This window comes from Nerophis lumbriciformis, linkage group LG20 (genome assembly GCF_033978685.3).
Source record: "Nerophis lumbriciformis linkage group LG20, RoL_Nlum_v2.1, whole genome shotgun sequence".
In the NCBI taxonomy this organism is placed as follows: Eukaryota; Metazoa; Chordata; class Actinopteri; order Syngnathiformes; family Syngnathidae; genus Nerophis; species Nerophis lumbriciformis.
In genome coordinates this window covers 39,048,437-39,076,385 of record NC_084567.2, presented here as the reverse complement: position 1 = coordinate 39,076,385, position 27,949 = coordinate 39,048,437, and the positions used below count along the sequence as shown (strand labels likewise).

General features: G+C 41.3%; 1 protein-coding gene across 2 annotated transcripts in view; it reads left to right on the top strand.

The window, feature by feature from the left end:
• Positions 1-1,683: 1,683 nt before the first annotated feature.
• The window catches only part of LOC133619670 (dihydropyrimidinase-related protein 2), an 87,935-nt gene continuing 61,669 nt past the window's right edge, over positions 1,684-27,949 (top strand). Inside the window, exon 1 of one of the 2 annotated variants that reach the window (XM_061980865.2) lies at positions 1,684-1,944. In XM_061980865.2, coding sequence (XP_061836849.1) covers positions 1,684-1,944 — 261 coding nt within the window. Of the gene's footprint in view, positions 1,945-19,510; positions 19,794-27,949 lie in introns of those variants that run through there. The other variant, XM_061980866.2, reaches the window with a different exon arrangement.

Here is a 27,949-nt window from a genome sequence, read left to right as displayed (position 1 = left end):
ATTTCACCCTCACCTATGAACCCACGCCAGGAAACCAGCCAAAAAAGAACAGAAAACGAAACGACATCATCTGGTACAACCCCCCATACAGCAAAAACGTCTCAACTAACATTGGACACAAATTCCTCAATCTGATTGACAAACACTTTCCCAAAGACAACACCCTAAGAAAAGTATTCAACAAGAACAACATTAAATTGAGCTACAGCTGCATGAACAATATACGACAAATCATCTCAAACCACAACAAAACAATTGCAAATGAGCCGTCGGCCCCCGGACAGAGCGACCCCAAAACCAACAAAGGCTGCAACTGTCGAAAGAAACCTGATTGCCCTCTCAACGGGGGGTGCTTACAAACATCAGTTGTCTACCAATCTAAGGTAACACGCAAGGACATTAACACATCCGACACATATGTAGGATTAACCGAGGGTGAATTCAAAACCAGATGGAACAACCACAAGGCTTCTTTCAGGAACAAAAACCTGCGAAATACCACAGAACTCAGCAAACACATTTGGGACCTCAAAGACAATAATGTTGAATATTCAATAACATGGCAAATTCTTGCATCCAACACACCTTACAATAGTGGTAATAAAAGATGCAACCTATGCTTGAAAGAGAAACTGTTTATTATTTACCGTCCAGACCTGTCATCCCTCAACAAGCGCAGCGAAATTGTAACAACATGCCGCCATAGACGGAAACACCTCCTAGGTAACACATGAGCCAATCACCACGCCCCTAGGCCAGCCTGTACCCACCCACTCTGTGCCCTATATAAACCATGGTATGCGAATGCTCCCATTAAAATCTCCTGACGATTGAGGGTACCCCCCCTCATGAAACAGGCCTGTAGAGATGAAATAGTCCTGTGATTTTTTTCCCCCACACATACATATATATATATATATATATATATATATATATATATATATATATATACATATATGAAATACTTGACTTGGTGAATTCTAGCTGTCAATATACTCCTCCCCTCTTAACCACGCCCCGCCCCACCCCCGACCACGCCCCCACCCCCCACCTCCCGAAATCGGAGGTCTCAAGGTTGGCAAGTATGATATACATATATATATATATATATATATATATATATATAGTATATATATATATATATCTGTTTCAGTATTGTTATCATTATCATTATTATTATCAATATTACAGTAGTATTTTCAGAACGTGCCAGGGACTTGTGGTGCTGAAAGGACAGCGCCCTTCTTCAAGATTCGGGTGTGACTTCCGGTCAATCTTCCGCGCCCACGTCCACCGGAACCACGTGGTACGCCACCCTATCGCACTCCATTGATTCGCGTCACTCACTTTGTTTAAAATGATTTGACAATTTCCGCCACGAAACACGGATGCCCATCTTAGTCGACACCGGTTATTTTATATAGGGCTTTTATTTTGACAGGGTAGACACCCGGTGTGTGTGCCTCACTGAGGAAGACTTGACACATCATCCTCGCCACGCTCTTAGAAATAAAAGTGCGCTACAGTGATAAAGATATTTTTTCCTGACATTTTCCTCAAGGGTGGGGTTATTCCACGCGTGCACGGTGCTCCTAGTCACGCCGCCCCCACCTGCAAGTGGACCTTCTCAAGGCGGTGGCCGTGCAGGAGACGCTTTTTTGTGTGTGTGCAGCAGCAAGCAGCATGTCGACCACCGGCGGCTTTCTGAACAACATGGGCTCCGACAGCCCCTCCAGGCCCCGCCAGCAGTTCTGCGGGATGTTCTGCCCGGTGGAAGGCTCCTTGCTGGACGGCAAGACTTTGGACTTGGACGCGCTCTCGGCGTGCAGAGGCAAGCGGGACAGTCGAGTCATCGACCGGCAGAGCGACGTCTCCCAGCCCAAGAAGGTGGAGATCCGGGAGAGCACCGGCAAGGAGGCCCTGCAGAACCTGGGCGACTATAAGGTAATAAAAAATAAAAAAAAATTATAAAAAAAACCTTTTATAAACACCTGCACAATAGACAAGTTAGCCGGACTACATTTCCCAGAAGGCATTGCGTTGCAACAGCAGATGGATGCATGCAGAGCTGGGAGGGAGTGGTTGCTTGCTTCATCGTGCATTTTTTTTAGCAACATAAGGCGTGTCATTGTCAGGAAATTCTCATGGATTTGATATTTTCAATTGTTCAAACAACAAAAAAAAAACATAGTGGACAAAGAGTATTATTAGTATAGTTTTAGTATAGAGTGTGAATGTTGTCTATCTGAGGTGGTGACTTGTTCAAGTACCAATGATTGCCACACACACACACTAGGTGTGGCGAAATTATTGACCCATCACCCTTGATCACCCCCCCCTGGGAGGTGAGGGGAGCAGTGAGCAGCAGCGGTGGCCGCGCCCGGGAATCATTTTTAGGTGATTTAACCCCCAATTCCAACCCTTGATGCTGAGTGCCAAGCAGGGAGGTCCCATAGGGTTTAACCCATGTAGGCATACTTGCCAACCTTGAGACCTCCGATTTCGGGAGGTGGGGGGAGGGGGTGGGGGTGGTCGGGGTGGGACGGGGGCGTGGCTAAAAGGGGAGGAGTATATTTACAGCTAGAATTCACCAAGTCAAGTATTTCATATATATATATATATATATATATATATATATAAGAAATACTTGACGTTCAGTGAATTCTAGCTCTCTCTCTATATATATATATATATATATATATATGTATTTTATTATATATATATATATATATATATATATATATACGTATATATATATATTTATTTTATTTTATATATATATATATATATATATATATATATATAAAATAAATACTTGAATTTCAGTGTTTATTTATTTACACATATACACACACACATAACACTCATCTACGTATTTTCCGCACCATAAGGCGCCCTGGGTTATAAGCCGCGCTTCAATGAACGGCATATTTCAAAACTTTGTCCACCTGTAAGACTCCCCGTGTTATAAGCCGCATCTAACTGCGCTAAAGGGAATGTCAAAAAAACAGTCAGATAGGTCAATCAAACTTTAATAATATATTAAAAACCAGCGTGATGTGGGCGCGCATGGAGTCGTATATCAACATGGACGGAGCTGCGTGAAAAAAGCCACCCGGCCTCTTCGCGTAAACTTCCCTTAACCACTCGCTCATCTTTTCTTCATCCATCCATCCCTTCGAGTTAGCTTTTATGATGACGCCGGCTGGAAAGGTCTCTTTTGGCAAGGTCTTCCTTTTGAATATCACCATGGGTGGAAGTTTCTGGCCATTAGCATGGCAAGCTAGAACCACAGTGAAGGATGACTTCTCATTCCCTGTGGTGCGAATATTCACCGTACGTGCTCCCGTTGTATCCACAGTGCGGTTCACAGGAATATCAAAAGTCAGTGGAACCTCGTCCATGTTGATAATGTTCTCTGGCCGGATCTTTTTTTCAGCTATCTTGTTTTTACAATATGCACGGAAAGTAGCCAGCTTTTCTTGAAAGTCTTTAGGCAGTTGCTGTGAAATAGTAGTCCGTGTGCGGATGGAGAGATTGCGTCTTTTCATGAACCGGAAACCTGTCGCTTAGTAGGAGCCATTTTGTGGTCTTTACAGATGTAAACACACAAAGGAAATGAAACGTAATATCCGCGCGCTTCTTCTTCTTCTACGGGGGCGGGTGGTTGCTTACTGTAGAAGAAGAAGCGCTTCCTCTTCTATGGGGGCGGGTGCTTACCTTGGCGGTTGCTTGCGTAGAAGAAGAAGCGCTTCCTCTTCTACGGGGAAAAAAGATGGCGGCTGTTTACCGTAGTTGCGAGACCTAAACTTTATGAAAATGAATCTTAATATTAATCCATATATAAAGCGCACCGGGTTATAAGCCGCACTGTCAGCTTTTGAGTAAATTTGTGGTTTTTAGGTGCGGCTAATAGTGCGGAAAATACGGTACTCATTGTTGAGTTAAGGGTTGAATTGTCCATCCTTGTTCTATTCTCTGTCACTATTTTTCGAACCATGCTGAACACCCTCTCTGTGCTGTGTGGCACGCACAAAAGTGCTTTCATCAAATGCACTAGATGGCAGTATTGTCCTGTTTAAGAGTGTCACAAACATTGCTGTTTACGGCAGACGAACTGCTTTACGGTAGACGAAAAACGTGACTGCTGGTTGTTGTGTGTTGTTGCCGCGCTGGGAGGACGTTAATGAAACTGCCTAACAATAAACCCACATAAGAAACCAAGAACTCGCCCTCCATCATTCTACAGTTATAACGTGATTGGGCAGGTATGCTGACCTGAGTTCGCCTGAATTTCGGGAGATTTTCGGGAGAAAATTTGTCCCGGGGAGGTTTTCGGGAGAGGCGCTGAATTTCGGGAGTCTCCCGGAAAATCCGGGAGGGTAGGCAAGTATGCATATAGGTCCCATTTATTTATAGTCTTCGGTAGAGATGTCTGATAATATCGGACCGCCGATATTATCGGCCGATAAATGCTTTAAAATGTAATATCGGAAATTATCGGTTTCAAAAAGTAAAAGTTATGACTTTTTAAAACGCCGCTGTGTACACGGACGTAGGGAGAAGTACAGAGCGCCAATAAACCTTAAAGGCACTGCCTTTGCGTGCCGGCCCAGTCACATAATATCTACGGCTTTTCACACACACACAAGTGAATGCAAGGCATACTTGGTCAACAGCCATACAGGTCACACTGAGGGTGGCCGTATAAACAAGGTTAACACTGTTACAAATATGCGCCACACTGTGAACCCACACCAAACAAGAATGACATCCGCACCGTAACACAACATAAACACAACAGAACAAATACCCAGAAGCAGCACTAACTTCCGGGACACTACAATGTACACCACCCCGCTACCCCCTACCCCAAAAGCCCGCCGCCCGAAGTTGCAGACAGAAATATAGTCAAGCCCGAGTCCCAATCACTTCAATATTTAAACGTCAGGCAACGTTTGCAGAGATTATGGGCCTGATCTCCTAAAGGTTTGCCTCCCTGAAAACATGTGCAAACTTGATAGCACACGCAAAGCTAATTTACTAAATCTCTTAAGTCAAAAACAAAAATAGCGCAATCCATTTAGCGTGTCTGTTTGAATGAATATGCAAAATATATGCTAATTAGAGATGTCCGATAATATCGGACTGCCGATATTTATCAACCAAAAAATGCTTTAAAATGTAATATCGGAAATTATCGGTTTCAAAAAGTACAATTTATGACTAAAACGCCGCTGTGTACACGGACGTAGGGAGAAGTACGGAGCGCCAATAAACCTTAAAGGCACTGCCTTTGCGTGCCGGCCCAATCACATAATATCTACGGCTTTTCACACACACAAGTGAATGCAAACGCATACTTAGTCAACAGCCATACAGGTCACACTGAGGGTGGCCGTATAAACAAGTTTAACACTGTTACAAATATGCGCCACACTGTGAACCCACATCAAACAAGAATGACATCCGCACCGTAACACAACATAAACACAACAGAACAAATACCCAGAAGCAGCACTAACTTCCGGGACACTACAATGTACACCATCCCGCTACCCCATACCCCAAAACCCCGCTGCCCCCCCCAACTCCGCCCACCTCAATCTCCTCATCCTCTCTCAGGGAGAGCATGTCCCAAATTCCAAGCTGCAGTTTTGAGGCATGTTAAAAAAAAAGAATGCACTTTGTGACTTCAATAATAAAAATATGGCAGTGCCATGTTGGCATTTTTTTCCCATAACTTGAGTTGATTTATTTTGAAAAAAACCTTGTTACATTGTTTAATGCATCCAGCGGGGCATCACAACAAAATTAGGCATAATAATGTGTTAATTCCACGACTGTATATATCGGTATCGGTTGATATCGGAATTGGTAATTAAGAGTTGGACAATATCGGCAAAAAAAGCCATTATCGGACATCTCTGGTCTTCGGTATGACTCGGCCGGGGTTTGAACTCACAACCTGCCGACCTCAGGCGGTAGAAAATGGACGGGAATAAACGTTACCCGCGCCGCACTTTGTATACGCTTGATGTCATTATGAAGTAATTGTATTGCTGGGGTTTGGTGTTGCCTAATGATCGGAAAACTGAGTCACACAAGCAAGTGTTCACTGACTCATGCTGTACGTTTTTTTTTTTTTTTTGTAAATTCGCAGCAAATTACCGCCTAATGATTGCATCACTGTCACTATCATTTACTGTGAAATATATTTTTTTACAGCAATTTTCTATAACTGCAGAGCTATGGTTTTACGGTTAATTACCATAACGTTACAACTAAACGCTGTAACTTCATGATTGTAATTTTATAGTTAATTATAGGGGTGCACAAAAAAATTTGATTCACATCGATTCTAAATCGATTCATAATTTTTGAAAATTAATCCAAAAAAAGTATATATATATATATATATATATATATATATATATATATATATATATATATATATATATATATATATATATATATATATATATATATATATATATATATATATATATGTATGTGTGGGAAAAAAAATCACATGACTACTTCATCTCTACAGGCCTGTTTCATGAGGGGTTCCCTCAATCATCAGGAGATTTTAATGGAAGCATTCACATACCATGGTTTACATAGGGCACAGAGTGGGTAGGTACAGGCTGGCGTAGGGGCGTGGTGATTGGCTCATGTGTTACCTAGGAGGTGTTTCCGTCTGTGGCGGCATGCTGATACAATTTCGCTGCGCTTGTTGAGGGATGACAGGTCTGGACGGTATATAATAAACAGTTTCTCTTTCAAGCATAGGTTGCATCTTTTATTACCACTATTGTAAGGTGTGCTGACTGCAAGAATTTGCCATGTTATTGAATATTCAACATTATTGTCTTTGAGGTCCCAAAGACAATAATGTTGAATAGACAAGAATGTTGAATATTCAATAACATGGCAAATTCTTGCATCCAGCACACCTTACAATAGTGGTAATAAAAGATGCAACCTATGCTTGAAAGAGAAACTGTTTATTATTTACCGTCCAGACCTGTCATCCCTCAACAAGCGCAGCGAAATTGTATCAGCATGCCGCCACAGACGGAAAAACCTCCTAGGTAACACATGAGCCAATCACCACGCCCCTACGCCAGCCTGTACCCACCCACTCTGTGCCCTATATAAACCATGGTATGTGAATGCTCCCATTAAAATCTCCTGATGATTGAGGGAACCCCTCATGAAACAGGCCTGTAGAGATGAAATAGTCTTGTGATTTTTTTTCCCCACACATACATATATTGCGCTCTACTACGGTATCGAGCACTATTTTTTGGATAACCTTATTAAGACATATACCTAAACATATACATATATTTGTATGTATATGTATATGTGCATATATATATATATATGTATGTACAAAACCCAAAACCAGTGAAGTTGTCACGTTGTGTGAGTGTTAAATAAAAACAGAATGCAATGATTTGCAAATCATTTTCAGCTTATATTCAATTAAATAGACTGCAAAGACAAGATACTTAACGTTCGAACTGGAAAACTTTGTTTATTGTTGCAAATATTAGCTCATTTGGAGTTTGATGCCTGCAATCATTTTTCAAAAAAGCTGGCACAAGTGGTAAAAAAGACTGAGAAAGTTGAGGAATGCTCATCAAACACTTATTTGGAACATCCCACAGGTGAACGGGCAAATTGGGAACAGGTGGGTGCCATGATTGGGTATAAAAGTAGATTCCATGAAATGCTCAGTCATTCACAAACAAGGATGGGGCGAGGGTCACCACTTTGTCAACAAATGCCTGAGCAAATTGTCCAACAGTTTAAGAACAACCTTTCTCAACGAGCTATTGCAAGGAATTTAGGGATTTCACCATCTACGGTCTGTAATATCATCAAAAGGTTCAGAGAATCTGGAGAAATCACTGCACGTAAGCGATGATATTAGGCGGTACTGCATCAAAAAGCGACATCAGTGTGTAAAGGATATCACCACATGGTCTCAGGAACACTTCAGAAAACCACTGTCAGTAACTACAGTTGGTCGCTACATCTGTAAGTGCAAGTTAAAACTCTGCTATGCAAAGCAAAAGCCATTTATCAACAACACCCAGAAACGCAGTCGGCTTCGCTGGGCCTGAGCTCATCTAAGATGGACTGATGCAAAGTGGAAAAGTGTTCTGTGGTCTGACGAGTCCACATTTGGAAACTGTGGACGTCGTGTCCTCCGGACCAAAGAGGAAAAGAACCATCCGGATTGTTATAGGCGCAAAGTTGAAAAGCCAGCATGTGTGATGGTATGGGGGTGTATTAGTGCCCAAGACATGGGTAACTTACACATCTGTGAAGGCGCCATTAATGCTGAAAGGTACATACAGGTTTTGGGGCAACATATGTTGCCATCCAAGCAACGTCTTTTTCTAGGACGCCCCTGCTTATTTCAGAAAGACAATGCCAAGCCACGTGTTACAACAGCGTGGCTTCATAGTAAAAGAGTGCGGGTACTAGACTGGCCTGCCTGTAGTCCAGAACAACATTTCTCAACGAACTATTGCAAAGAATTTAGGGATTTCACCGTCTACGGTCCATAATATCATCAAAAGGTTCAGAGAATCTGGAGAAATCACTGCACGTAAGCAGCTAAGCCCGTGACCTTCGATCCCTCAGGCTGTACTGCATCAAAAACTGACATCAGTGTGTAAAGGATATCACCACATGGTCTCAGGAACACTTCAGAAAACCACTGTCAGTAACTACAGTTGGTCGCTACATCTGTAAGTGCAAGTTAAAACTCTACTATGCAACGCCAAAGCCATTTATCAACAACACCCAGAAACGCAGTCGGCTTCGCTGGGCCTGAGCTCATCTAAGATGGACTGATGCAAAGTGGAAAAGTGTTCTGTGGTCTGACGAGTCCACATTTCAAATTGTTTTTGGAAACTGTGGACGTCGTGTCCTGCGGACCAAAGAGGAAAAGAACCATCCGGATTGTTATAGGCGCAAAGTTGAAAAGCCAGCATGTGTGATGGTATGGGGGTGTATTAGTGCCCAAGACATGGGTAACTTACACATCTGTGAAGGCGCCATTAATACTGAAAGGTACATACAGGTTTTGGGGCAACATATGTTGCCATCCAAGCATTGTTTCTTTCATGGACGCCCCTGCTTATTTCAGCAAGACAATGCCAAGCCACGCGTTACAACAGCGTGGCTTCATAGTAAAAGAGTGCGGGTACTAGACTGGCCTGCCTGTAGTCCAGAACAACATTTCTCAACGAACTATTGCAAAGAATTTAGGGATTTCACCATCTACGGTCCATAATATCATCAAAAGGTTCAGAGAATCTGGAGAAATCACTGCACGTAAGCAGCTAAGCCTGTGACCTTCGATCCCTCAGGCTGTACTGCATCAAAAACTGACATCAGTGTGTAAAGGATATCACCACATGGTCTCAGGAACACTTCAGAAAACCACTGTCAGTAACTACAGTTGGTCGCTACATCTGTAAGTGCAAGTTAAAACTCTACTATGCAACGCCAAAGCCATTTATCAACAACACCCAGAAACGCCGCCGGCTTCGCTGGGCCTGAGCTCATCTAAGATGGACTGATGCAAAGTGGAAAAGTGTTCTGTGGTCTGACGAGTCCACATTTGGAAACTGTGGACGTCGTGTCCTCCGGACCAAAGAGGAAAAGAACCATCCGGATTGTTCTAGGCGCAAAGTGGAAAAGCCAGCATCTGTGATGGTATGGGGGTGTATTAGTGCCCAAGACATGGGTAACTTACACATCTGTGAAGGCGCCATTAATGCTGAAAGGTACATACAGGTTTTGGGGCAACATATGTTGCCATCCAAGCAACGTCTTTTTCATGGACGCCCCTGCTTATTTCAGAAAGACAATGCCAAGCCACGCGTTACAACAGCGTGGCTTCATAGTAAAAGAGTGCGGGTACTAGACTGGCCTGCCTGTAGTCCAGAACAACATTTCTCAACAAACTATTGCAAAGAATTTAGGGATTTCACCGTCTACGGTCCATAATATCATCAAAAGGTTCAGAGAATCTGGAGAAATCACTGCACGTAAGCAGCTAAGCCTGTGACCTTCGATCCCTCAGGCTGTTCTGCATCAAAAACTGACATCAGTGTGTAAAGGATATCACCACATGGTCTCAGGAACACTTCAGAAAACCACTGTCAGTAACTACAGTTGGTCGCTACATCTGTAAGTGCAAGTTAAAACTCTACTATGCAACGCCAAAGCCATTTATCAACAACACCCAGAAACGCCGCCGGCTTCGCTGGGCCTGAGCTCATCTAAGATGGACTGATGCAAAGTGGAAAAGGTGTTCTGTGGTCTGACGAGTCCACATTTGGAAACTGTGGACGTCGTGTCCTCCGGACCAAAGAGGAAAAGAACCATCCGGATTGTTATAGGCGCAAAGTTGAAAAGCCAGCATGTTTGATGGTATGGGGGTGTATTAGTGCCCAAGACATGGGTAACTTACACATCTGTGAAGGCGCCATTAATGCTGAAAGGTACATACAGGTTTTGGGGCAACATATGTTGCCATCCAAGCAACGTCTTTTTCATGGACGCCCCTGCTTATTTCAGAAAGACAATGCCAAGCCACGTGTTACAACAGCGTGGCTTCATAGTGAAAGAGTGCGGGTACTAGACTGGCCTGCCTGTAGTCCCAATGAAAATGTGTGGCGCATTATGAAGCCTAAAATACCACAACGGAGACCCCCGGACTGTTGAACAACTTCACTGGTTTTGGGTTTTGTAAATAAAACACCCACAGACGACAAATGCCCCCCGGCGCCGCATTTTGGACACTCTTTTTAAGCACTCCGGATGCTTTTAAAACCTTTTAGCGAGGGTGTAATGTTTGAGTTTCATGTTGCATATTGATTGGAAGCCTTAGTCACACAAGATAGTGTTCACTGACTCACGTACCAGTGGACACTTCATTAGGTACACCTGCACCTTGGAAAGAGGAGCCAGTACAAGACCTTTATCATGCAAATCCCACAAAGTTATTAAGATAATTGTTCTTAGTCAGGGCCCCACAACAGATAAGTGTCCTAATATTTTTTTTTATAATTCTACCTCAAGAAAGTTGAATATAATTAAGGCTGAAACGACGCGTCGACATAGTCGACGTCATCGGTTACGTAAATACGTCGACGCCGTTTTTGTGCGTCGGCGCGTCGCATATTTACGTCACTCTACTTTACTGTCATGGCGGAGCGCAAAGCAGACGATGCGAGCGAGGGGAAAAAAGCACGCCAAAAGTCGTTAAAAGTGTGGGAGTATTTCAATAAACGGCCTAATAATGTTGTTGTATGCACACTGTGTCGAGCGGAAATGGCCTATCATAGCAGCACAACGGCTATGAACGAACATTTGAAAATAAAACCCCGACAGCGTTCTTGCCATCACCATCAACAAGTCAATCGTCCGCGTGCGTATACGTTGTCATTATTACACAAAAACATGAATGTGTCATTTGTATCTGCGTTGTAAATTCATAAACTAAAGCACCGTTTCGCTCTGAGAGGCGCGTTTGGCGTGCCTGTTCAGTGTTTACAAAGACGCGCTCCTCTTTAACGCTGTGGAGAGGCGGCGGCGGCGAGCGAGCGGCGAGGCGGGGCGCGCCGGGAGCGACGCCGCAATCGTGCCCAGGTGCGCGATCCGCGCAGTTGGAAGAGAAAAGACTTTGTGTAAAATTAAAAGATTGTAAACCTGGCAAAGCCGTCTGGCGTTCAGTCTGTCGGTCCTGAAAGAACCCCACGGCACAAGACGTGTCACAAACGCTAACGTTAATTAGTTGTGCAAATACCTTTTACAACATTAACAGTTACATATACTATGTACAAACCAACAATTAACTTTCACTTTAATCATACTATCATTGTTGTGTTATTAAGCAAAATAAGCAATACTTTTACTTTTGTTGAAATGTTTACACTGTACACTTTTTTGTATTGGATGTTTAGCTTTATTTTTGCACATTTTAGCAAATAAGCAATACTTTTACTTTTGTTGAAATGTTTACACTTGTTACAGAATATTTCCGTTTTGCACTTTTTTGTATTGGATGTTTATCTTTATTTTTGCACATTTTAAAGCAAAATAAGCAATACTTTTACTTTTGAAATGCTTATACTATTCCAGAATATTAAGATTTGCACTGGATGTTTACTTTTATATTTGCACATTAAAAAGCAAATAAGCTACTTTTAATTTTGTTAAATGTTAAAAGTTTTAAATGTTTACATTGTTACAGAATATTTTGTCATGTTGTTGTCAATGTTGACTGAGTGGCCATACTTTTTTTTTTGTAAATAAAAGCCATGCCTTTTGAAAAAACTGGCCTACATTTATTTTTCCCTCTTCATTTTAAATAAAAAAAAAAATCGGTAAAAGGAAAAATAATCTATAGATTAATCGAAAAAATAATCTATAGATTAACCGAAAAAAATAATCTATAGATTAATCGATAGAAAAATAATCGTTAGCTGCAGCCCTAAATATAATTAATGCGTCAGGCCTGTGTTGGAATTTCTACATCAATTGTGGCAGTTGGCCACTTGGGGGCAGTGTTGGCTTACCCTGCTCTGCATCCAAACAGCCTCTAATGCAGTGGTTCTTAACCTTGTTGGAGGTACCGAACCCCACCAGTTTCATATGCGCATTCACCGAACCCTTCTTTAGTGGAAAATAAAATGTTTTTTTTCCAATTCAAGACAAAGTTATATGTTTTTTTTTTACTGGTGCACAAAATGAACCGTGCATGACCTTGTTTAAAGAACAAAATCAACACAGTGCATAAACTCAAAACAAATTACACACCTGCAAATCCGATGGAAAATTAGAGGGAACATTGTTCGGGGGTATCCATAATACGCCGATAGGGAGAAGTTTTTATTTACACGATGAGTCGGGTTTGTCTTGACCTCCGCCGAACCCCTGAGGCCGACTCACCGAACCCCGAGGCCAGGTTAAGAACCACTGCTCTAATGCTTTGACTGATTGATGACTAGCTTTTTTCCGCCAAAGCCAGCACATTTCCTTCCATCCTGCATCAAAAATGCACACAAACGGGCGATTATATGGCAACACAATGGCGAATATTATTGATCACACAGCGGAACCTCGATATACGAACTTAATTTGTTCTTGAACATGGTTTATAAACCGAAAAGATTGTATAGTAAAGCAGAGTCCCCCGTAAGAATCAATGTTAACATGAATAATTGGTGTATAAATGTCTGTGTATTAGAGATGCGCAGATAGGCAATTATTTCATCCGCAACCGCATCAGAAAGTCGTCAACCATCCGCCATCCACCCGATGTAACATTTGATCAGAACCGCACCCGCCCGTTGTTATATATCTAATATAGACGATGCAAGGCATTAGTGAGGTTATAAAGCTTTTGCCTGTTAAAGAAAGGAGACTGATCCAATGCAGCACAGACATTCGCGTGCCACGCTGTCACGACCCAGACACACACCAGTGCGCAATCATATGGGAGCCGCGCTGAGCGCACCTCCAAGCGCGTCTCGCTGCCGGCGACGGCCGGGTATGGGCCCGACGCTCCAGCGCCATCCATTTTCAGGGCTAGTTGATTCGGCAGGTGGGTTGTTACACACTCCTTAGCGGGTTCCGACTTCCATGGCCACCGTCCTGCTGTCTATATCAACCAGTGTGAGCCCCACCCCTTTCGTGAGCGCACTGCGCGCGGAGTGACCCCTGTTACGCGCCCCCGGCAAAAGGGGTGGCGGGCAGGTAAGCTGCGCGGGCGGCGCGTGCAGAGTGACCCCTGTTACGAGCCCCCGGCCACGGGGGTGGCGGGCAGGTAAGCTGCTTACCTGCTGCGCGTGACGCCGGCCGCGGCGAAGGCGGACGAGGCGGGGTGTCGGTGCGGTGGGCGCGGTGGTGACCCTGGACGTGCGTCGGGCCATTCTCGCGGATCGCCTCAGCTACGGCTCCCGGTGGGGCCCTCTCGGGGGAGGGGGCCTCGGTCCCGGACCCCGGCGAGGCGTCCCTTCTCCGCTCCGTAAAAGTGTCCATCTCTTTTTTTTTTTTTTCTTCTGTTGTGGCATATGCTGCAGGTGCCTGCTCGTTTTTCGTATGTGGGTAACAACATTTAACTATGTATATATATTTCCGAATTGGTTTAACTGCCACCCGCCTGAATCTATTTAAAATCTAATTTTTTTTTATTTCAACCGCCCGACCCGACCCGACCCGCGGATAAAATCTAATTTTTTTTAATTTCATCCGCCTGATCCGCGGATAATCCGCGGACTCCGCGGTTGTGCCCGCAAACCGCGCATCTCTACTGTATATATGTGTATATATATATATATATATATATATATATATATATATATATATATATATATATATATATGTATGTGTGGGGGAAAAAAATCACAAGACTATTTCATCTCATATATATATATATATATATATATATATATATATATATATTAGGGATGTCCCGATCCAGGTTTTTGCACTTCCGATCCGATACCGATATTGTTTTTGCATTTCCGATCCGATACTGACCGATACCGATACTGACCGATACTGGCCTATCCGAGCATGTATTAAAGTTTAAAGTTATTTAGCCTACTTAGTTGTCAGAATCTTGTTGAAAAGGGTTTTAGTACTCTTGATAACAACTAGCCAGCTGAATTAGGGGAGTTTGAATAATACACAATGGTTGGTAACAAGAAACTGACCTGTTTATTCAAGGATAAACACAAAATAGACAAAATTATACATGACAAACAGAAATGGCATCATTGAACTAGGGCTGGGCGATATGGCCTTTTTTTAATATTGCGATATTTTAAGGCCATATTGCGATACACGATATATATCTCGATATTTTGCCTTAGCCTTGAATGAACACTTGATGCATATAATCACAGCAGTATGATGATTCTATGTGTTTTGATTGATTGATTGAGACTTTTATTAGTAGGTTGCACAGTGAAGTACATATTCCGTACAATTGACCACTAAATGGTAACACCCCAATAAGTTTTTCAACTTGTTTAAATCGGGGTCCACTTAAATTGATTCATGATACAGATATATACTATCAGATATATACTATCATCATAATACAGTCATCACACAAGATAATCACATTGAATTATTTACATTATTTATAATCCAGGGTGTGGAGGGGGGCGCCGGATGTAAGTGTCAAAAAGACAGCCAAAAGAGTTTGATATGAGAATAAATCTAAAGTTAAAATATAGGGTAGAAATGCACCCATTTGCAGGAAATGTAGTCTTGATTTTCAAAATTTTCTTTCAAGGCTTGCATGTCTACATTAAAACATTCTTCTTCATACTGCATTAATATATGCTACTTTTAAACTTTCATGCAGAGAAGGAAATCACAACAAAAAAAAATCACTATTTTTTTCATACGGTGTTGATGTGGAAATTTTTGCCTCAGCATTTTGATGGTGTGGACGTGTGGCACCGAATGGAGATAAGCGTCTCGACAGACGTTACAATATTTGAGCAATGATGACGAAAACTGTTTTCTCTGTCGTGTCCGTGTGTCGAAAATTGTTATGCTCTTATTTTTTCATTTGATTTTGTGCGTGGCATAGATTTGCTATACGCAGAGGACGCTTGAGCAGTTTGCAATTGCACAGGCGAGCACCTTAGAGGGAGCATTGCTCGCACGGCTGCGCTAGCATCACAGCTAACGTTAGCCATGCTGCTACTTCTATGCTCGGGGAGGACGTATACGTATGTGACGTGTGTAAGAAGGTGCACTTGCTGTCTGTGAGAGGGAGACACAGGAAAGAGTGAGAAAAGCCTGTCGTGTAATGCCAGCAGCTAAAAGCAACGGCGTGAGAATTCACAGACCTGTGGATGTGTTGAAGGTGTGCTGGAAAATGCGGAACGGAAATTACGGAGCAGCAGAAAAGTGGAATGTATTATTTAAATCGGTGCGTTGGAAAACACGGACCGGAGTTTTTTTTAAAACTGGATCTGGATCGGCATTTTCCCATGCCTTGCCGATACGCAAGTTTTGGCAAATATCGGCAGCCGATCCGATCCAAATATCGGATTGGGACATCCCTAATATATATATATATATATATGTATATGAGTCTGGTGTGGATGAACTTGACTGGCCTGCACAGAGTCCTGACCTAAACCCGATAGAACACCTTTGGGATGAATTAGAACGGAGACTGAGAGCCAGGCCTTCTCCACAAACATCAGTGTGTGACCTCACCAATGCGCTTTTGGAAGAATGGTGGAAAATTCCTATAAACACACTCCGCAACCTTGTGGACAGCCTTCCCAGAAAAGTTGAAGCTGTAATAGCTGCAAAAGGTGGACCCACATCATATTGAACCCTATGGGTTAGGAATGAAAGTTTAAGTTCATATGTGAGTCAAGGCAGGTGGCCAAATAATTTTGGCAATATATATCTTGTATTATTGTGTTGTCATTAGATTGTGTTAAAATGCTCCCTTCTACCCATGGTAAAAAAAAAAAAACATAATAACCGTACATATGCTTGTCTTAGCAGTGATTGATTCCCCCATTTAATCTAATAAGGTTAACTAATTACATTGTAAATCCTTTTTTTTTGTCCTGTGGCAGTCTGGAGTTTGCATATTTAATGTGAAAAATAGGGGTAGTGCTCAATACACATAGAGAAAATATAATTTGATTTTTATAGAGGGAATGTACAGTATGGAGATAGCTTTTGTTTAGGGATGTCCGATATTCCGATATTGTCCAACTCTTAATTACAGATACCGATACCAACCGATACCGCTATATATACAGTTGTGGAATTAACACGGTTTTATGCCTAATTTGGACAACCAGGCATACTTGCCAACCTTGAGACCTCCGATTTCGGGAGGTGGGGGCGTGGTCGGAGGTGGGGCGGGGGCGTGTTTGGGGCGTAGTTAAGAGGGGAGGAGTATATTTACAGCTAGAATTCACCAAGTCAAGTATTTTCATATATATATATATATATATATATATATATATATATATATATATATATATATATATATATATATATATATATATATATATATGTATGTGTATATATATATATATATATGTATATATAAGAAATACTTGACTTTCAGTGAATTCTAGCTATATATATGTATTTTTATTTTATATATATATAAAAATAAGAGAAATACTTGAATTTCAGTGTTCATTTATTTACACGTATACACACACATAACACTCATCTACTCATTGTTGAGTTAAGGGTTGAATTGTCCATCCTTGTTCTATTCTCTGTCACTATTTTTCTAACCATGCTGAACACCCTCTCTGATGATGCATTCTGCTTCGTCTCCTTGTTGTGTGCGCAGTTGTGCACTGCACTCTCTAAAAGCCTTAGATGTTATTGTCACATATGCATGTACAGTAGATGGCAGTATTGTCCTGTTTAAGAGTGTCACAACATTGCTGTTTACGGCAAACGAACTGCTTTACGGTAGACGAAAAACGTGACTGCTGTTGTTGTGTGTTGTTACCGCGCTGGGAGGACGTTAATGAAACTGCCTAACAATAAACCCACATAAGAAACCAAGAACTCGCCTTCCATCATTCTACAGTTATAACGTGATTGGGCAGGCACGCTGTTTATATTGTGGGAAAGCGGACGTGAAAACAGGCTCACTCAGGTCCGCATGAATTTCGGGAGATTTTCGGGAGAGGCGCTGAATTTCGGGAGTCTCCCGGAAAATCCGGGAGGGTTGGCAAGTATGCAACCAGGTATGGTGAAGATAAAGTCCTTTTTTTTTTAAATTAATAAAATAAAATAAGATAAAAAGTAAAACAATGTAAAAACAGTTACATAGAAACTAGTAATTAATGAAAATGAGTAAAATTAAAGGTTAGTACTATTAGTGGACCAGCAGCACGCACAATCATGTGTGCTTACGGACTGTATCCCTTGCAGACTGTATTGATATATATTGATATATAATGTAGGAACCAGAATATTAATAACAGAAAGAAACAACCCTTTTGTGTGAATGAGTGTAAATGGGGGAGGGAGGTTTTTTGGGTTGGTGCACTAATTGTAAGTGTATCTTGTGTTTTTTATGTTGATTTAATAAAAAAACAAACATAAAAAAACAAACAAAAAACGATACTCATAATAAAAAAAACGATACCGATAATTTCCGATATTACATTTTATAGCATTTATCGGCCGATAAGACATCTCTACTTTTGTTGCCCTTAAACTATGAATTTTTAGCTGTTCCAATCCTATCAGGCAGGGCCGGCCCGTGGCATAGGCCGTATAGGCAAATGCTAAGGGCGCCGTCCATCAGGGGGCGCCACGCCAGTGCCACAAATGTTGGAGAAAAAAAAAAAAAGTTGGTACTATTATTTCTAAATACAAAAAATAATCCCACGTTAATTAAAATGCAAAGTAAAGCCTATATAATAGAAATATTATTTGTTGCAACATTACCCCCCCCCCCCTCCCTTCCCGTATCATGACTCTTTTTGGACGTCACCACATCAAAAAATCAACACAAGATGTCAAAACGGCCAAAACTGTCAGGTGCCCAGGGAAGAAAAAAGAGAAAAGAAGAGGAGGAGAAACGAGAAAAAGACAGAGGTAGCAGGTAGGTAACGTTAGCCTACATGAAATGATTTGTCTGTTACAGAATGTGATAGTAACCTGGCTTTTTAGCATTAAGCTAATGTTACATGATTCGGCAATTGCTAATCAATAAATAGCTAGTTCTGTTTTAACGTCGGGTTAATATTGTGGAAGGGGGTAAATTGTTATGGAAAATAATAATGTAACGTTAGGTAATTACCTTACATTCCTCAGGGACATTTGTATTAGATCTTTTAAGCAGGTGTTTTTTGTTTACATTGTTATTGCCTTCTGGTTAGCTAATGTTTGCCCTGCAGGTAATAGTCACTTTTCCACCCCTTTATATATTAGGTATAGTTGTAAGCCTAGTTGTTAAAGTGCACATCATTAATGTTAATTAAGCAATATGTATGTAAAAAATATTGTATTTCATATATTCATTTTTTATTTTTTGCATTCATTTATTTATTCATATTTTTTTTATCTTGTTAACTATTCTGATTGTTAATTTGCTTTCTTTAAGTAAAAAAAAGGTCAAAGACAAAGCTATTCGGTTTCTTGTGAGTATATACACTTCACTGCCGATGTGGGGGGGGCGCCACCTAAAATCTTGCCTAGGGCGCCAGATTGGTTAGGGCCGGGCCTGCTATCAGGTATTTGTTTTTTAATGTTTGCAACACAAAATGCCGCAGACTCTTGCGTTTGTCCATCAGATCCATGCGCTCTAATCGTAATTGATGCCATTAAAAAAAAAAAAGAAAAAAAAGAAAAAAGAAAAAGCACTGCTGTCAATGGAAGCAGGGCGAGGCCTCGCGCATGCGCCGTCGTCTTCCTCTCTTCGGGCGGGGAAGAGGCTCGGCTCGGCCCCTCCCCCTTCGTGTTTGCTTCGGAAAGACTCGGTGCATCGGCGGAGACCAGGAGGCTGCCAAAGACTCCATCCTGACTCGCAGCGACGTTTTTTACCCGTCCTTTTTTGTGTGTGTGTGTGTGCGCGCCGTCGGTGGGGGAGCTTCGCTTAGCGTGAGGAACAAACCATCCCGCTCTTTTTTCTTTTCTTCGTCTTTCCCGCCCTTAATCCGTCGGCGTTCATATAACGGTCCAAGATGTCCGGCTACCAGGGCAAGAAGAACATCCCTCGCATCACAGTGAGTGTGTGTGTGTGTGTGTATGTATGTGTGTGTGTGTGTGTGTGTGTGTGTGTGTGTGTGTGTGTGTGTGTGTGTGTGTGTGTGTGTGTGTACGTACGTACAGGAAGTCATGGCGTTAAAAAAATGTCCTTCCATGCGGTTAGAAACCTTTTCCCTTTCCACTGGCTTACAGGATTTGACATGCATGCGGCTTGTCGTTTTGTTTTTTTCGCTCAACCTTTTCCCTTCCCACTGACTTACAGGGATGGGACAATCAATGTCATGCAGGTTTAAATGCACTCTTCTCTTTGTCAGCTTAGGTTCAGTTGCCATTTCAATGATCAAACACGTCAGGGCCATTCAAAATATGGAACATATCGTGGAGTTATTTCCTCAAATCACAGTGGGGGCATGAAGAATGGACGTGTAGTGAACAGGGAGGAGGGAGTGGAAGGGGGGGGGGGGGGGGTTGGGGGGGGGGAAGGGAGGGGACTTGTGTTTCCTTCCATGATTGTCTTCTCACTTGAAGAAAGGATGTACCTGCTTGGACGCCATTGGCGTTGTTAGGCCTATTTTAAGGGGGCTCAAGCCCCCCTAAAATATTCTTATGCCCCCCTAAATAATTTGGTGTTTTTTTTTGTTTTTTTTTACAAATAAATGCCGACATATTCATTATAAAGTGGCCCAAATATAAGTTTAAATAAATAATCATATAACCTGTTATTATGCACTCAGTTTCCCCTCACTTCGTAGCGTAAGGTAGAGAACCCCTTTAGTGCGTCGGTATCCAATCCATTCCACTTGTTCATATAGAAAATGCCCACATCACTCAAATTCCAGTCCGCATTTTCTCTGCGACCTTGCTTGCGGTCCTGCAGGTGTACGAAGCACATTATCTTCCTTTACAATGAGTTAAGCTGCACAAAACCTTGTGTGTGCAATTGTAAATAATTAATTTTTTTAAGTTTTGGGTTTCTTGTAGAATCTATATAAAGTAATATACATTAGCCTATTGTTAAAATAATGAAAACATTAAATATATTTGTTTTATTGTATTGTTACATTAATAGCTGTTTTATTATTATAGGATAGCTTGTTAAACATTTCATAGGATTTTCAGAGGGAGGAAAAACCAAGACATTTAATATAAAATGTAAAATGAATAAATACATATAAAGAAAAAGAAAAAAAATGGTTAAAAGCCGTCGTCCCGGGGAGCATTTCATTTCGTCCCGTGCATTTAAAAAAAAAAAAAAATAACAATGAATAATTTCTAAGTCTTTGTTAGCCGTTTGTGAACTTTTGTGCTCGTGCGTAACATTCGCTCGCATCCTGTGCATGTCCTGGGGGCAAAGCCCCCCCCTGTCCTTAAAAGCTAGTGACGCCCCTGTTGGACGCATTAAACCCACGGATGCGGCTAATGGGATCTTATTTTACGTAGTATGGCAGTATACACGGAAGAATAACATGTGTATTGTTGTACCGTATTTTTCGGAGTATAAGTCGCTCCGGAGTATAAGTCGCACCGGCCGAAAAATGCATAATAAAGAAGGGAAAAACATATATAAGTCGCACTGGAGTATAAGTCGCATTTTTGGGGGAAATGTATTTGATAAAACCCAACACCAAGAATAGACGTTTGAAAGGCAATTTAAAATAAATAAAGAATAGTGAACAACAGGCTGAATAAGTGTACGTTATATGAGGCATAAATAACCAACTGGTATGTTAACGTAACATATTATGGTAAGAGTCATTCAAATAACTATAACATATAGAACATGCTATTAGTTTACCAAACAATCTGTCACTCCTAATCGCTAAATCCCATGAAATCTTATACGTCTAGTCTCTTACGTGAATGAGATAAATAATATTATTTGATATTTTACGCTAATGTGTTAATAATTTCACACATAAGTATATATACTCCTGAGTATAAGTCGCACCCCAGGCCAAACTATGAAACAAACTGCGACTTATAGTCCGAAAAATACGGTACTACATAGGGCTGAGCGATATGGCAAAATGAAAAAAAAGATCACGATTCATTGTTTTCGTATAATCCGTTCTCGATTTATACCACATATTTTTAAATATCGTTTTTAACTCGCCAGTTTTAAAGCGTCTGTACGAACAATAAGGGTTGTGCGATATTGACGATATTGTCAGGCTTGGTCAAAAGGATAGGACTCAGATGCAGAGTAGGGAATACTTCGACAGGCTTTTATTTTGACAGCTTCCTTTCACCTCCAGAGTCAGGGTAATACAATATCTATATTAACAAAGACTAGTCGGCGAAAAAGGTTCCAAAAAATAGGAACAACCGAAAATCACTCCGAAAGGAGGAAAACACAAAAACAAAGACGAACTATACTTGGCGCCGTATATGCTATAAAATTTATTAACACAAAACGCTCCAACGGGAGGAAGAAACAATGGATATCAAAAATTCTACACTTATCTAATCTCATAAAGTTTAACAAAAAATTGGAGGAAAGAATGAAAGAAAAAAACTGATAACTCACCACTTCGGCTGAATAAACTAAATAACAAAAAATCACTCTGCTGAGGAGGAAAAAAGGAAAACTCAAAATAGCAACGAAGGAATTCAGGATCAAGAAATATAAATGCAAGGCAAGGCAAGGCATGGACAGGGAATCTAGAGAGGCACGAATACACGAGATAATCTGGCACAGAACAAGGGGAAACGTGGGCTTATAAAACACATGAGGGTAATGGGAAACAGGTGGAAACAACCAGGGGTCAGGGATGACGTCAGACTGATGACACCAAAGGAAGGGCAAGTGGTCTGACACGAGAGGAGTTACTTTTCAAAGTAAAACATGCAATTCACAAGACAGAAGAAACCAAGACAAGACATCCCTCACTGCGGTGTGACAGATATTAGTTAAGTTAAAGTTAAAGTGCCAATGATTGTCACACACACACTAGGTGTGGCGAAATTATTCTCTGCATTTGACCCATCACCCTTGTTCACCCCCTGGGAGGTGAGGGGAGCAGTGGGCAGCAGCGGTTCCCGCGCCCGGGAATCATTTTTGGTGATTTAACCCCCAATTCCAACCCTTGATGCTGAGTGCCAAGCAGGGAGATAATGGCTCCCATTTTTATAGTCTTTGGTATGACTCGGCCGGGGTTTGAACTCACAACCTACCCATTTAAAGGTGGACACTCTAACCACTAGGCCACTGAGTAGGGGGACGTGCCGAACGATGTAACACCGATCGGTATCGGCCGATTTTCACGATAAAGTATGTGATAGCCATTGCAATTACCGTAGTTTTTGGACAAAAGGACGTACCTGCACTGCAAAAACTGAAATCTAAGTAAGATTAAATATGTCAAATCAGGGTGATATTTGCTTATTTTCTGTCTGATAAGATAATTCTTCTCACTAAGCAGATTTTATGTTAGACTGTTTTACTTGTTTTAAGGGTTTTGGTCCTAAATTACTTGTTTTAAGGGTTTTGGTCCTAAATTTCCTCTCCAAGGTTTCTCATTGTCATTCTCATTGACATCCCACTGGGTTGAGTTTTTCCTTGCCCTTATGTGGGATCTGAACCGAGGATGTCGTTGTGGTTTGTCCAGCCCTTTGAGACACTTGTGATTTAGGGCTATATAAATAAACATTGATTGATTGATTGATTGATACATGATCTCAGTAAGATAGTACAGCTTGTAGCTGAGATTTGATGACCTATAATGAGTAAAACATGCTTGAAACTAGAATATCAACTGTTGCAAAGCTGTGTCATCAACACTCACAAGTATAAAACTACTTTTTTAAACTAATAATTTCTTACTTCAAGCATGAAAAAAAAAATCATGATGCCGAGCACATATCATTATGTCAAGATAATGGCACTAGCATTTACTTATTTTAAGAATATTTTTCAACATATTGAGCAAAAAGGTCTCTTTTTTTTCTACCAAGAAAAGTGCACTTGTTGTTAGTGAGAATAAACTTATTTTAAGGTATTTTTGGGTTCATTGAGGTTAGCTAATTTGTACTTGTTATGGAAAGTCTTGACAAGCCGAATTTTCTTGTTCTATTGGCAGATAATTTTGCTTAGTTCAACTAAAATACCCCTAATTTTTTTAATTTTTTTCCTTGTTTTTGAACACTGACTTTTTGCAGTGTGAGCGGGTCTATTTTCATACAAAAGCCGAATTATAGTGGTTAGAGCAGTCTTTTTCAACCTAGTGTGCCGTGAGATACAGTATGGTGTGCCATGGGAGATTATCTAGTTTTACCTATTTGGATTAAAAGTAGGTTTTTCAAACCAGTAATTATAGTCAGCAAATGATGTGTTGTTGTTGAGTGTCGGTGCTGTCTAGAGCTCGGCAGAGTAACCGTGTAATACTCTTCCAGATCAGTAGGTGGCAGTAGGTAGCTAATTGCTTTGTAGATGTCGGAAACAACTGGAGGCAGCGTGCAGGTAAAAAGGTGTCAAATGCTTAAACCAAACATAAACAAAAGGTGAGTGCCTCTAAGAAAAGGTATTGAAGCTTAGGGAAGGCTATGCAGAACGAAACTAAAACTGAACTGGCTACAAAGTAAACAAAAACAGAATGCTGGACGACAGCAAAGACTTACTGTGGAGCAACGACGGCGTCCACAAAGTACATCCGAACATGACATGACAATCAACAATGTCCTCACAAAGAAGGATGAAAACAACTGAAATATTCTTGATTGCTAAAACAAAGTAGATGCGGGAAATATCGCTCAAAGGAAGACATGAAACTGCTACAGGAAAATACCAAAAAAAGAGAAAAAGCCACCAAAATAGGAGCGCAAGACGAGAACTAAAACATTACACACAGGAAAACAGCAAAACAGTCCAAATAAGTCAGGGTGTGATGTGACAGGTGGTGACAGTACACCTACTTTGAGACAAGACCTATAGTGATGCGTGGTTGGGTGTGGTTTAAAGTCATATCCAACAACAACTTTTTACTGTCAACTGAGTTTCGTTTTTTAATGATTTCTGCTGGTGGTGTGCCTCCGGATTTTTCCAACGCAAAAAATGTGCCTTGGCTCAAAAAAGGTTGAAAAACACTGGGTTAGAGTGTCCACCCTGAGATGGGTAGGTTGTGAGTTATTGTGTGGAAATATGGGGAAATAACTACAAAAGTACACTTCATTCACCGACCGTGTTACAAAAACGGGCAGTTTAAAAGAATACATAATGTTGGATTAGTGTTGTCCCGATACTAATATTTTGGTACCGGTACCAAAATGTATTTTGATACTTTTCGGTACTTTTTTGACACTTTTTTAAATAAAGGGGACCACAAAAATTGCATAATTGGCTTTATTTTGACACAAAATCTTATGGTACATGAAACATATGTTTATTATTGCAATTTAGTCCTTAAATAAAACAGTGAACATACTAGACAACTTATCTTTTAGTAGTAAGTAAACAAACAAAGACTCCTAATTAGTCTGCTGACGTATGCAGTAACATATTGTGTCATTTATACACCTATTATTTTGTCATCATTATTAAGGACAAGCTGTAGAAAATGAACTATGAATCTACTTGTTCATTTACTGTTAATATCTGCTTATTTTCTCTTTCAACATGTTCTATCTACACTTCTATCTATGTTCTATCTACACCAAATGTAATAATCACTCATTCTTCTGTTGTTTGGATACTTTACATTAGTTTTGGATGATACCACAAATTTGGGTATCAATCCGATACCAAGTAGTTACAGGATAATACAATGGTCATATTCAGAGTCCTCATGTGTCCAGGGACGTATTTCCTGAGTTTATAAACATAATGTAAAATTTTTTTTTTAAACGAAAGAGGAGAAAAATATCGATGTTATCATCGCAGTATTGACTAGATACGCTCCTGTACTTGGTATCATTACAGTGGATGTTAGGTGTAGATCCACCAATGGCGTTTGTTTACATTTTGACCTACGGTGTGTAGTGAAGCATGTTTACCTATTCCTCGTCCTGCAGTGATAATGATACTTGTAAAAAAAACGTACTTTATTTGTCACCATGGAGGCGAGGATTAGTGATTTAGAAGTAGCAGACTGCTAAAGGACTTTAGCCGCTAGCTAGCTAGCCATGTCTTAAAGCACCTCTTCCTGTTCCGTGTTATAACTTCACCTTTATCGTTAGTTTTTAAGGCAAAATGCGTCCATTCTCCCTTTTCTGTCTACACACCGTGTCTGCTTGTAAGTACTCTGTGATTGTGCGCTGCCAAACATGCTCCTCTGCTCGTAAAACAAGCAATGTCACGACATGACGACGACAGTGGAGGCAGTATAGCATACTTGCCAACCCTACCGAATTTTCCGGGAGACTCCCGAAATTCAGCGCCTCTCCCGAAAACCTCCCGGGACAAATATTCTCCCGAAAATCTCCCGATTTTCAGCCGGAGCTGGAAGCCACGCCCCCTCCAGCTCCATGCGGACCTGAGTGAGGACAGCCTTTTTTCATGCCGGGAGGACAACAGGGTGACAAGAACTAAATCATCCAGACTAGAGATAAATTGTATTATTATGTTTATCTTACCTAAAAATAAATATATTTATTAATAGACAAAAAAAAACTAAATACATGTTTACTATTGTCGGAGGCGGATATTTACATATATCCGAATTTAAGTTGTACTTCTTCCATTTCTTTGTCATATTTGAAAACAGCTCGTGTTTTCCATTTCTTCTCTTGATGCTCTGTCAGCAAGTATACTGTGTGTGTTAACCTTGAGTTCTTTGGAATGTGTTTTGACTAGCATTTGTTTTGTCTACAGAGATGGGACGAGAGAGAGGGTGGTGGGATCGGGAAGACAGACCATTTTGGGAGGCGCAATAGAATGTTCTAGGGTTAGACTGGTCTCAATCAATGTATATTGGCAAAGCTTTGAGAATATACAACAAAATACCTATTCTGTCTCTGGTGGTTTTTCAACTCAGCTTTAAGTGTCGGAAAGAACTTGGGAGCGAATTGTGACTTGAATTCCCTGGGAGGAACAACTGGTCCAAAACGCAACACTATATTTTGCTAAAAACATCAAAATTACTTGTATTTTTATTTTTTCCTGACTCCTTATTACATCCAGCCATAGAATTATACATTAAAATAAACATATTTGAAATAATTGATTTTAAATTATCATAATAATTCATTTAAAATGACCATATTGAATTATTAAAATAATTGCTTGTTTATCAACAACTTTAGCATTTTATTCATTACATTTTGAAACTCTCAGAAGCCAAATTATGTTATATTCCTTAATATTTATTTATGCAAGTTTGAAGTATCAATTATCTAAACACAGTTTTGTTTGCATATTTTCAGGATGTAGATATCTATATATATTAGAGATGCGCGGTTTGCGGGCACAACCGCGGAGTCCGCGGATTATCCGCGGATCGGGCGGATGAAATAAAAAAAAATTAGATTTTATCAGCGGGTCGGGTCGGGTCGGGTCGGGCGATTGAAATAAAAAAAAATTAGATTTTAAATAGATTCAGGCGGGTGGCAGTTAAACCAATTCGGAAATATATATACATAGTTAAATGTTGTTACCCACATACGAAAAACGAGCAGGCACCTGCTGCATATGCCACAACAGAAGAAAAAAAAAAAAGAGATGGACACTTTTACGGAGCGGAGAAGGCCCCCGACGCCTCGCCAGGGTCCGGGACCGAGGCCCCTTCCCACGAGAGGGCCCCACTGGGAGCCGTAGCTGAGGCGATCCGCGAGAAGGGCCCGACGCACGTCCAGGGTCACCACCGCGCCCACCGCACCGACACCCCGCCTCGTCCGCCTTCGCCGCGGCCGGCGTCACGCGCAGCAGGTAAGCAGCTTACCTGCCCGCCACCCCCGTGGCCGGGGGCTCATAACAGGGGTCACTCCGCGCGCTCCGCCCGCGCAGCTTACCTGCCCGCCACCCCTGTTGCCGGGGGCGCGTAACAGGGGTCACTCCGCGCGCAGTGCGCTCACGAAAGGGGTGGGGCTCACCCTGGTTGATATAGACAGCAGCTAGGACGGTGGCCATGGAAGTTGGAACCCGCTAAGGAGTGTGTAACAACCCACCTGCCGAATCAACTAGCCCTGAAAATGGATGGCGCTGGAGCGTCGGGCCCATATACCCGGCCGTCGCCGGCAGCGA